At 40.9% G+C, this 11871-nt stretch overlaps 1 protein-coding gene across 1 annotated transcript; it reads left to right on the top strand.

The window, feature by feature from the left end:
• Positions 1 to 350: 350 nt before the first annotated feature.
• LOC101276620 (poly(rC)-binding protein 2-like) lies at positions 351 to 1871 on the top strand. The gene has a single exon (XM_033405461.2). It carries the CDS (start codon positions 602 to 604, stop codon positions 1700 to 1702), a length of 1101 nt encoding a protein of 366 aa, XP_033261352.2. The 5' UTR covers positions 351 to 601; the 3' UTR covers positions 1703 to 1871.
• The last annotated feature ends 10000 nt before the right edge of the window (positions 1872 to 11871 follow it).

Genomic DNA, 11871 nt, shown 5'->3' with positions numbered 1-11871 from the left:
TAAACATAGTTCTTAAAAGCTATCTTGTTTTATGTTGAGAATACTAGTTGAGAATACTAGTATGCCAAATAATCCTATAAGGATTAGAAGTATGACATAATTTAAACTGTATTTTTCTGCCTTGTATTATTGTTTAACTTATGTAAATATATGTTGATACAAGAATATAATATTCTTTCTATGTTATCTTGCTAAAACATTCTCTCGTATTTTCTGTCAATCGCTTCCCCTTCACTTAATTATTTAAAGGTTCTTAATATTTGTTATACGCCCAGACCAGCAGAGGCAGCAGCCGGAGCAGCCGCAGCCTGCGCCCTCTCCCGCCCGCCCGCCCTCCGCCGCCCTCCACCCGCCCCGGGGTCTCTTTCCCCCTTCCTCCTCCTCCTCCTCCACCCCCCCCTTCCTCCTCCGCCCGCCCGCGGGGCCCCCCTCGCCTTCCCGCCCGCCCCTATTGTTCCGCCCCCGGCCTCCCGCCCTTCCCCTTCCCGCCCGCTCCCCTTTTCCCCTCAGTCGCCTCGCGCCTGCAGTTTTTGACTTTCACCCCCACCAGTGACCAAAGACTTGACCACTCAAAGTCCAGCTCCTCAGAACACTGCTCGACATGGACACCGGTGTGATTGAAGGTGGATTAAATGTCACTCTCACCATCCGGCTACTTATGCATGGAAAGGAAGTTGGCAGTATCATCGGGAAGAAAGGAGAATCAGTTAAGAAGATGCGTGAGGAGAGTGGTGCACGTATCAACATCTCAGAAGGGAATTGTCCTGAGAGGATTATCACTTTGGCTGGACCCACTAATGCCATCTTCAAAGCCTTTGCTATGATCATTGACAAACTGGAAGAGGACATCAGCAGCTCTATGACCAATAGCACAGCTGCCAGTAGACCCCCAGTCACTCTGAGGCTGGTGGTCCCTGCTAGTCAGTGTGGCTCTCTCATTGGGAAAGGTGGTTGCAAGATCAAGGAAATACGTGAGAGTACAGGGGCTCAGGTCCAGGTGGCAGGGGATATGCTCCCCAACTCAACTGAGCGGGCCATCACTATTGCTGGCATTCCGCAGTCCATCATTGAGTGTGTGAAACAGATCTGCGTGGTCATGTTGGAGACTCTCTCCCAGTCCCCCCCGAAGGGCGTGACCATCCCGTACCGGCCCAAGCCGTCCAGTTCTCCAGTCATCTTTGCAGGTGGTCAGGACAGGTACAGCACAGGCAGCGACAGTGCGAGCTTTCCCCACACCACCCCGTCCATGTGCCTCAACCCTGACCTGGAGGGACCACCTCTAGAGGCCTATACCATTCAAGGACAGTATGCCATTCCACAGCCAGATTTGACCAAGCTGCACCAGTTGGCAATGCAACAGTCTCATTTTCCCATGACGCATGGCAACACCGGATTCAGTGGCATTGAATCCAGCTCTCCAGAGGTGAAAGGCTATTGGGCAGGTTTGGATGCATCTGCTCAGACTACTTCTCATGAACTCACCATTCCAAACGATTTGATTGGCTGCATAATCGGGCGTCAAGGCGCCAAAATCAATGAGATCCGTCAGATGTCTGGGGCGCAGATCAAAATTGCGAACCCAGTGGAAGGATCTACTGATAGGCAGGTTACCATCACTGGATCTGCTGCCAGCATTAGCCTGGCTCAATATCTAATCAATGTCAGGCTTTCCTCGGAGACGGGTGGCATGGGGAGCAGCTAGAACAATGCAGATTCATCCATAATCCCTTTCTGCTGTTCACCACCACCCATGATCCATCTGTGTAGTTTCTGAACAGTCAGCGATTCCAGGTTTTAAATAGTTTGTAAATTTTCAGTTTCTACACACTTTATCCACTCGTGATTTTTTAATTAAAGCGTTTTAATTCCTTTCTCTGTTCAGCTGTTAATGCTGAGATCCATATTTAGTTTTATAAGCTTCTCCCTGTTTTTTTTTTTTGTTTTGTTTTGTTTTTTTGGGGGGTTTTTTTTGGCTCATGAAATTTTTTTGTTTGTCATGGAAATGTAAGAGTGGAATATTAATACATTTCAGTTTAGTTCTGTAATGTCAGGAATTTTTCAAAAAAATTAAAAGATGGACTGGAGCTTTTTCTTTGTGAATAGAAAAAAAAAATATTTGTTATACAACATTAACAATTTCAAAAAACATTGTTAATTACTGTAGTATTTTATGCTTGAAATAATAAATGTACATTCATATTCAAATGACCTATATCTTAGTTTCCTTATTTGTAGAATGAGGAAATAATGTCTATGTCTCAGGATCCTTAAAAGAGCTCCATGAGATCATGCTGGTGAAAGCACATTGTTATACTGTAATTCACTGCCTTCATTTAAAATAATCATCACCACCACATGCATGTATGTATGCATGTACGCATGTATGTAGAGTCTAGTGCACTGGAAAGCACGTTGCTCTAGGGACCAATATACTGTGTCCTACTGCCAGCTCTACTCCTTGTAAGCAGCTTGCCATGGACACAAATAAGCCCTTTTTCATCTGTGGATCTCGGCTTCCTCATTCATAATACAACATGGTTGGATAAGCTTAATATTTGCTTCCTTCATGACCTAAAAACCTTTTTAAAATGTTTTTTATAAATGCAAATGTTGATTTCTTCCCAGTGCTATCCTTCATCTCAAAATAAACAACTCAATGATATGTATACCTGAGTAAAATCTCTGCATGCTTGTTCTATGGTCAAACACCATTAAAAAAATATACATATATAGATAGATAGACAGATATAGATATAGATACATATATATTGATATTCCTCCTAAATGACCAGAAACAATCCAGAGTGAGTGATTCCGAAGTCTTAAGATCTTGGCAGTGTTTTAAAGGTAGCAGACACTACATAAAAACTTTAAAGCAACTCAACAGAGACAGATTTAACTGAGAAGCGTCATTGTCACTGGTGACATCTCATTACCAATTCAAGGAAGCAGTCTCACCTAGACATAAACATATTTAGCATTAGCTACAGCATTATACTATTATGAATTTTAGGTCAGAAAATGTGCACTTGTTATGTGTATGCCTAAGGCAAGAAATAATTCACAGCATGCCAGATAAATGTTTATTATACATTTTTAGTTCCTTTATTGTCTACACTCTTTTAAGTTCCTTGAGGGCCAGTGCCATGTCTCTGATATCTATAATAAAAAACCACAACATTTATTTAGTGCCTACTAAGGCTTCATATATATAGTAACTTATTTTATCTGTACAACTCAAAGAAGAAATACAAAGAAAGCAGTTAGGCTTGTAGGGAGGCTTTACTGCAGCCAGGAATCTGGGAATATTCTGTCTTTCTGCTTTGCCATCCTAGCGTGTGACTTCCATTCTTAAGATCACCTCATGGTTCAGGGTGCCTGCTAGGGTTCCAGCTATCATGTTCGTATTTCAGGCTAAAACAGAACAGAAGAAAAGAAAGGGATATAATGCCCAACTGTATCTGAAACTTTAATAATCCTTTCCAGAAGTTAGAAAGAACACTTAGTCTAACCTCTCATTGGTGAGAACTTAATCACAAGAAGACTGAGCATCACATATATTTCTGGAGACAATGTCCTCACCTAAACGTTCGGAGTCTGTAACCAAGGAAGGGGAGAACATGTAATAGGCAATTTATACAGCTGTCAACTCCATGCTACAGATGCAGACACTAAGGCTGATTTTGGTCAAGTATGTGCACAATCAAGATATTACAGTTAGTCACCTACCTCATCCCAAAGTGTGAACTCTTCACGATGTAGTACTGCCATCAGTGTTACCTCACAGAAGGCTGCCACATAACGGGCATCAATACCAGTTTCCTGCAGTGAGACAGCAAATGGGCACCCTGGACCGGCAGCAGTAAAATGGTGAAGAACATGGGCTCCTGAGCAGTGCTTCTCAAATTTTAATGTGCACGTGATTCCCCTATGCATCTAGTTACAATGAAGATTATGATTCAGTAGAAATGGGGTGGGACTGAGAGCCTGAATTTCTAACAAACTTGCAGGGAATAGTTATGCTGGATTAAATAAGGTATACTATTAAAATTAAATTAATTTCACCTATTTCTTTTGATTTTAAACTATGGTCAGTAGAAAATTTTAAACTGCTCAGATTATTTTTTTTAACAACTTTATTGGAGTATAATTGTTTTACAATGGTGTGTTAGTTTCTGCTGTATAACAAAGTGACTCAGCTATACATATACATACATTCCCATATCTCCACCCTCTTGCGTTTCCTACCCACACTCCCTATCCAACCCCACTAGGTGGACACAAAGCACCGAGCTGATCTCCCTGTGCTATGCGGCTGCTTCCCAGTAGCTATCTATTTTACATTTGGTACTGTATATATCTCCATGCCAATCTCACTTCATCCCGCTTATCCTTCCGCTGTGTCCTCAAGTCCATTCTCTACATCTACGTCTTTATTCTTGTCCTGCCCCTAGGTTCTTCAGAACCATTTCTTTTTTTTTTTCTAATTCCATATGTGTTAGCATACAGTATTTGTTTTTCCCTTTCTGACTTATTTCACTCTGTATGACAGTCTCTAGGTCCATCCACCTCACGACAAATAACTCAATTTCGTTTCCTTTTATGGCTGAGTAATACTCCATTGCATATATGTGCCACATCTTCGTTATCCATTCATCTGTCGATGGACACTTAGGTTGCTTCCATGTCCTGGCTATTGTAAATACACCTGCGGTGAACACTGTGGTACATGACTCTTTTTGAATGATGGTTTTCTCAGGGTATATGCCCAAGAGTGGGATTGCTGGGTCATACAGTAGTTCTATTTTTCATTTTTTAAGGAAACTCCATATTGTTCTCCACAGTGGCTGTATCAGTTTACATTCCCACCAACAGTGCAAGAGGGTTCCCTTTTCTCCACACCCTCTCCAGAATTTATTCTTTATAGATTTTTTGACAGTGGCCATTCTAACCAGTGTGAGGTGATACCTCATTGTAGTTTCGATTTGCATTTCTCTAATGATTAGTGATGTTGAGTATCCTTTCATGTGTTTGTTGGCAATCTGTGTATCTTCTTTGGAGAAATCTCTATTTAGGTCTTCTGCCCATTTTTGGATTAGGTTGTTTGTTTTATTGATATTGAGCTGCATGAGCTGCTTGTATATTTTGCAGATTAATCCTTTGTCAGTTGTTTCATTTGGAAATATTTTCTCCCATTCTGAGGGTTCTCTTTTGGTCTTGTTTATGGTTTCCTTTGCTATGCAAACGCTTTCAACTTTCATTAGGTCCCATTTGTTTATCTTGGTTTTTATTTCCATTTCTCTAAGAGGTGGGTCAAAAAGGATCTTGCTGTGATTTATGTCATGGAGTGTTCTGCCTATGTTTTCTTCTAAGAGTTTTATAGTGTCTGGCCTTACATTTAGGTCTTTAATCCATTTCGAGTTTATTTTTGTGTATGGTGTTAGGGAGTGTTCTAATTTCATTCTTTTACATGTAGCTGTCCAGTTTTCCCAGCACCACTTATTGAAGAGGCTTTCTTTTCTCCATTGTATAGTCTTGCCTCCTTTATCAATGATAAGGTGACCATACGTGCGTGTGTTTATCTCTGGGCTTTATATCCGGTTCCATTTATCTTTATTTCTGTTTTTGTGCCAGTACCATACTGTCTTGATTACTTAGCTTTGTAGTATAGTCTGAAGTTAGGGAGCCTGATTTCTCCAGCTCCATTTTTCTGTCTCAAGATTTCTTTGGCTATTCAGGGTCTTTTGTGTTTCCATACAAATTTTTTGTTCTAGTTCTTTGAAAAATGCCATTGGTAGTTTTATAGGGATTTCATTGATTCTGTAGATTGCTTTGGGTAGTATAGTCATTTTCACAATGTTGATTCTTCCAGTCGAAGAACCTGGTATATCTCTCCATCTGTTTGTATCATCTTTAATTTCCTTCATCAGTGTCTTATAGTTTTCTGCGTACAGGTCTTTTGCCTCTTTAGGTAGGTTTATTCCAAGGTATTGTATTCTTTTTGTTGTGGTGGTAAATGGGAGTGTTTCCTTATTTTCTCTTTCAGATTTTTCATATTAGTGTATTGGAATGCAAGGGATTTCTGTGTATTAATTTTGTATCCTACTACCATACTAAATTCATTGACTAGCTCTAGTAGTTTTCTGGTAGCATCTTCAGGATTCTTTATGTATAGCATCATGTCATCTGCAAACAGTGAGAGCTTTACTTCTTCTTTTCAATTTGGATTCTTTTTATTTCTTTTTCTTCTCTGAATGCTGTGGCTAAAACTTCCAAAACTATGTTGAATAACAGTGGTGAAAATGGGCAATCTTGTCTTGTTCCTGATGTTAGTGGAAACGGTTTCAGTATTTCACCATTGCGAACGATGTTTGCTGTGGGTATGTCATATATGGCCTTTATTATGTTGAGGTAAGTTCCTTCTATGCCTACTTTCTGGAGGGTTTCTATCATAAATGGGTGTTGAATTTGTCGAAGGCTTTTTCTGCATCTATTGAGATGATCACATGGATTTTCTCCTTCAGTTTGTAAATATGGTTTATCACATTGATTGATTTGCGTATATTGAAGAATCCTTGCATTCCTGGGATAAACCTCACTTGATCATGGTGTATGATCCTTTAAATGTGCTGTTGGATTCTGTTTGCTGGTATATTGTTGAGGATTTTTGCATCTATGCTCATCAGTGATATTGGCCTATAGTTTTCTTTTTTTGTGGCATCTTTCTCTGGCTTTAGTATCAGGGTGATGGTGGCCTCGTAGAATGAGTTTGGGAGTGTGTTCCTCCCTCTGCTATACTTTGCAAGAATTTGAGAAGGGTAGATGCTAGCTCTTCTCTAAATGTTTGATAGAATTCAACTGTGAAGCCATCTGGTCCTGAGCCTTTGTTTGTTGGAAGATTTTTAATCACAGTTTCAATTTCAGTGCTTGTGACTGGTCTGTTTATATTTTCTATTTCTTCCTGGTTAGGCCTCAAAAGGTTGTGCTTTTCTAAGAATTTGTCCATTTCTTCCAGGTTGTCCATTTTATTGGCATATAGTTGCTTGTAGTAATCTCTCATGATCCTTTGTATTTCTGCAGTGTCAGTTGTTACTTCTCCTTTTTCATTTCTAATTCTATTGATTTGAGTCTTCTCACTTTTTTGCTTGATGAGTCTGGCTAATGGTTTATCAACTTTGTTTATCTTCTTAAAGAACCAGCTTTTAGTTTTATTGATCTTTGCTATTGTTTCTTTCATTTTTTTTTTCATTTATTTCTGATCTGATCTTTATGATTTCTTTCCTTCTGCTGACTTTGGGTTTTATTGTTGTTCTTATTCTTCTTTCTCTAATTGCTTTAGGTGTAAGGTTAAGTTGTTTATTTGAGATGTTTCTTGTGTCTTGAGGTAGGACTGTATTGCTATAAACTTCCCTCTTAGAATTGCTTTTGCTGCATCCCATAGGTTTTGGGTTGTTGTGTTTTCATTGTCATTTGTTTGTAGATATTTTTTTATTTCCACTTTGATTTTTTCAGTGATCTCTCAGTTATTTAGTAGTATATTGTTTAACCTCAATGTCTTTGTATTTTTTACAGATTTTTTTTCCTGTAATTGATATCTAGTCTCATAGCGTTGTGGTCGGAAAGAATACTTGATATGATTTCAATTTTCTTAAATTTACCAAGGCTTGATTTGTGACCCAAAGTATGATCTATCCTGGAGAATGTTCCATGAACACTTGAGAAGAAAGTGTAATCTGCTGTTTTTGGATGGAATGTCCTATAAATATCGATTAAGTCCATCTTGTTTAATGTATCATTTAAAGCTTGTGTTTCCTTATTTATTTTCATTTGGAAGATCTGTCCATTGCTGAAAGTGGGGTGTTAAAGTCCCCTACTATTATTGTGTTCCTGTCGATTTCCCCTTTTATGGCTGTTAGCATTTGCCTTATGTATTGAGGTGCTCCTATATTGGGTGCCAAAATACTTACAATTGTTATGTCCTCTTCTTGGATTGATCCCTTGATCATTATGTAGTGTCCTTCTTTGTCTCTTGTAATAGCTAAGTTCCTTTAGCATTTGTTGTAAAGCTGATTTGGTGGTGCTGAATATTCTTAGCTTTTGCTTATCTGTAAAGTTTTTAATTTCTCCATTGAATCTGAATGAGATCATTGCTGGATAGAGTAATCTTGGGTGTCGGTTTTTCTCTTTCATCACTTTAAATAGGTCCTGCCACTCCCTTCTGGCTTGCAGAGTTTCTGCTGAAAGATCAGCTGTTAACTTTATGGGGATTCCCTTGTTTGTTAATTGTTGCTTTCCTCCTGCTGCTTTTAATATTTTTTCTTTGTCTTTAATTTTTTTTTTTTTTTTTTTTTTTATTTTTGGCTGTGCTGGGTCTTCTTTTCTGTGCGTGGGCTTTCTCTAGTTGCGGCGAGCGGGGGCCACTCTTCATCGCGGTGCGCGGGCCTCTCACTGCCGCGGCCTCTCTTGTTGCGGAGCACAAGCTCCAGACGCGCAGGCTCAGTAGTTGTGGCTCACGGGCCCAGCCGCTCCACAGCATGTGGGATCTTCCCGGACTGGGGCACGAACCCGTGTCCCCTGCATTGGCAGGCAGACGCTCAACCACTGCGCCACCAGGGAAACCCTGTCTTTAATTTTTGATAGTTTGATTAATATGTGTCTTGGCATGTCTCTCCTTGGATTTATCCTGTATGGGACTCTCTGTGCTTCCTGGAGTTGATTGACTATTTCCTTACCCTGGGACTCTTATAATTCTAATATTGGTGCATTTAATGTTGTCCCAGAGGTCTCTGAGACTGTCCTCAATTCTTTTCATTCTTTTATCTTTATTCTGCTCTGCAGTAGTTATTTCCACTATTTCATCTTCCAGGTCACTTATCTGTTCTTCTTCCTCAGTTATTCTGCTATTGCTTCCTTCTAGAGAATTTTTAATTTCATTTATTGTGTTGTTCATCATTGTTTGTTTGCTCTTTCATTCTTCTAGTTCCTTGTGAAACGTTTCTTGTATTTTCTCCATTTTATTTCCAAGATTTTGGATCATATTTACTATAATTACTCTGAATTCTTTTTCAGGTAGACTGCGTATTTCCTCCTTATTTGTTTGGTCTGGTGGGTTTTTACCTTGCTCCTTCATCTGCTGTGTATTTCTCTGTCTTCTCATTTTGCTTACCTTACTGTGTTTGGGGTCTCTGTTTCGCAGGCTGCAGGTTCGTAATTCCCGTTGTTTTCGGTGTCTGCTCCCAGTGGGTAAGGTTGGTTCAGTGGGTTGTGTAGGCTTCCTGGTGGAGGGGACTGGTCCCTGTGTTCTGGTGGATGAGGCTGGATCTTGGCTTTCAGGGGGATAGGCCCACGTCCGGTGATGTGTTTTGGGGTGTCTGTGAACTTATTATTTTAGGCAGCCTCTCTGCTAATGGGTGGGGTTGTGTTCCTGTCTTGCTAGCTGTCTGGCATAGTGTGTCCAGAACTGTAGCTTCCTGATCATTGAGTGGAGCTTGGTCTTAGTGTTGGGAAGGAGATTTCTGGGAGAGCTTTCACCATTTGATATTATGTGGGGCCAGGATGTCTCTGGTGGACCAATGCCCTGAACTTGGCTCTCCCACCTCAGAAGCTCAAACCTGACATCCGGCCAGAGCACCAAGACTCTGTCAGTCACACGGCTCAGAAGACAAGGGTGGAAAGAAAGAAAGAAAGAAAGAAAGAAAGAAAGAAAGAAAGAAAGAAAGAAAGAAAGAAAGAAAGAAAGAAAGAAAGAAAGAAAGAAAGAAAGAAAGAAAGAAAGGAAGGAAGGAAGGAAGGAAGGAAGAAAGAAAGAAAGAAAGAAAGAAAGAAAGAAAGAAAGAAAGAAAGAAAGAAAGAAGGAAAGAAAGAAAGAAAGAGAAAGAAAGAAAGAAAGAAAGAAAGAAAGAAAGAGAAAGAAAGAAAGAAAGAAAAAAGAAAGAAAGAAAAAGAAAGAAAGAAAAAGAAAGAAAGAAAGAGTGAGAGAAAGAAGGAAAGAAGGAAGGAAAATTAAAAAGTTATTAAAATATAAAAAATTATTAAAAATTAAAAAGTACAAAAAAAAAAGGAAGCAAAGTAAAGAAGAGAGCAACCAAACCAAAAAACAAATCCACCCATGATAATAAGTGCTTAAAAATTATACTAAAAAAAAAAAGAAAAAAGTTTGACAGTCAGCACCCTATGACAAATTGCAAAAGCAAAGTTATACAGAAAAAAATCACACAAAGAGGCATACACATGAATACTCACAAAAGGAGAAAAGGGGGAAAATATATATATATATATATATTTTTTAATTTAACAGAAGAGAGCAACCAAATCAATAAACAAATCTACCAATGATCTTAAGCTCTAAATACTAAACTAAGATATACATTAAATCAGAAACAAATTAGATGCAGAAAGCAAACCCCAATTCTACATTTGCTCCCAAAGTCCACCACCTCAATTTTGGGATGATTCCTTGTCTATTCAGGTATTCCACAGATGCAGGGTACATCAAGTTGATTGTGGAGATTTAATCCGCTGCTCCTGAGGCTTCTGGGAGAGATTTCCCTTTCTCTTCTTTGTTCTCACAGCTCCTGGGGTTCAGATTTGGATCTGGCCCTGCCTCTGCATGTAGGTCACCTGAGGGCGTCTGTTCTTCACTCAGACAGCACGGGGTTAAAGGAGCAGCTGATTAAGTAGCTCTGGCTCACTTAGACTGTGGGGGAGGGAAGGGTACGGATGCAGGGCGAGCCTGTGGCGGCAGAGGCCAGCATGACGTTGCACCAGCCTGAGGTGCGCCATGTGTTCTCCCGGGGAAGTTGTCACTGGATCACGGGACCCTGGCAGTGGCGGGCTGCAGAGGCTTCCGGGAAGGGAGGCGTGGATAGTGACCTGTGCTTGCACACAGGCTTCTTGGTGGCGGCAGCAGAAGCCTTAGCATCTCATGCCTGTCTCTGGTGTCTACACTGATAGCCACGGCTCGCGCCCGTCTCTGGATCTTGTTTAGGTGGTGCTCTGAATCCCCTCTCCTCATGGAACCCGAAACAATGGTCTCTTGCCTCTTAGGCAGGTCCAGACTTTTTCCCGGACTCCCTCCCGGCTAGCTGTGGCGCACTAGCCCCCTACAGACTGTGTTCACACAGCCAACCCCAGTCCTCTCCCTGGGATCTGACCTCGGAAGCCTGAGCCTCAGCTCCCAGCCCCGCCACCCCGGTGGGTGAGCAGACAAGGCTCTCGGGCTAGTGAGTGCTGGTCAGCACCGATCCTCTGTGCGGGAATCTCTCTGCTTTGCCCTCTGCACCCCTGTTGCTGTGCTCTCCTCCCTGGCTCCGAAGCTTCCCCCCCCTGCTACCCCCCATCTCCGCCAGTGAAGGGGCTTCCTAGTGTGTGGAAACCTTTCCTCCTTCACAGCTCCCTCCCAGAGGTGCAGGTCCTGTCCCTATTCTTTTGTCTCTGTTTTTTCTTTTTTTTTTTTTTTTTGCCCTACCCAGGTATGTGGGGAGTTTCTTGCCTTTTGGGAAGTCCGAGGTCTTCTGGCAGTGTTCAGTAGGTGTTCTGTAGGAGTTGTTCCACATATAGATGTATTTCTGATGCATTTATGGGAAGGAAGGTGATCTCCACATCTTACTCCTCTGCCCTCTTGAAAGTCCTCCCTCACATTGTATTTTTATTGGACAATACTGGTCTAGATTAAGTGATGCTACTTAGTTTAAATCCTGAATCCCCACTTACTAGCAGAAAGACAATGGGTAAATTAACTTCACTAAGTTCAGTCTTCCCTTGTAAACTGGGGGTAATAAAAGTGTTCCCTTCCTAGGGTTGTTGTGATGATTAAGTAAGAGAAAGAAAATAAAGCACTTAACACATGGTAACTCTTTGAAGCTGAACTAT

This window comes from Orcinus orca, chromosome 10 (assembly GCF_937001465.1).
Source record: "Orcinus orca chromosome 10, mOrcOrc1.1, whole genome shotgun sequence".
NCBI lineage: Eukaryota > Metazoa > Chordata > Mammalia > Artiodactyla > Delphinidae > Orcinus > Orcinus orca.
This window is presented reverse-complemented; position numbering and strand designations above follow the sequence as displayed.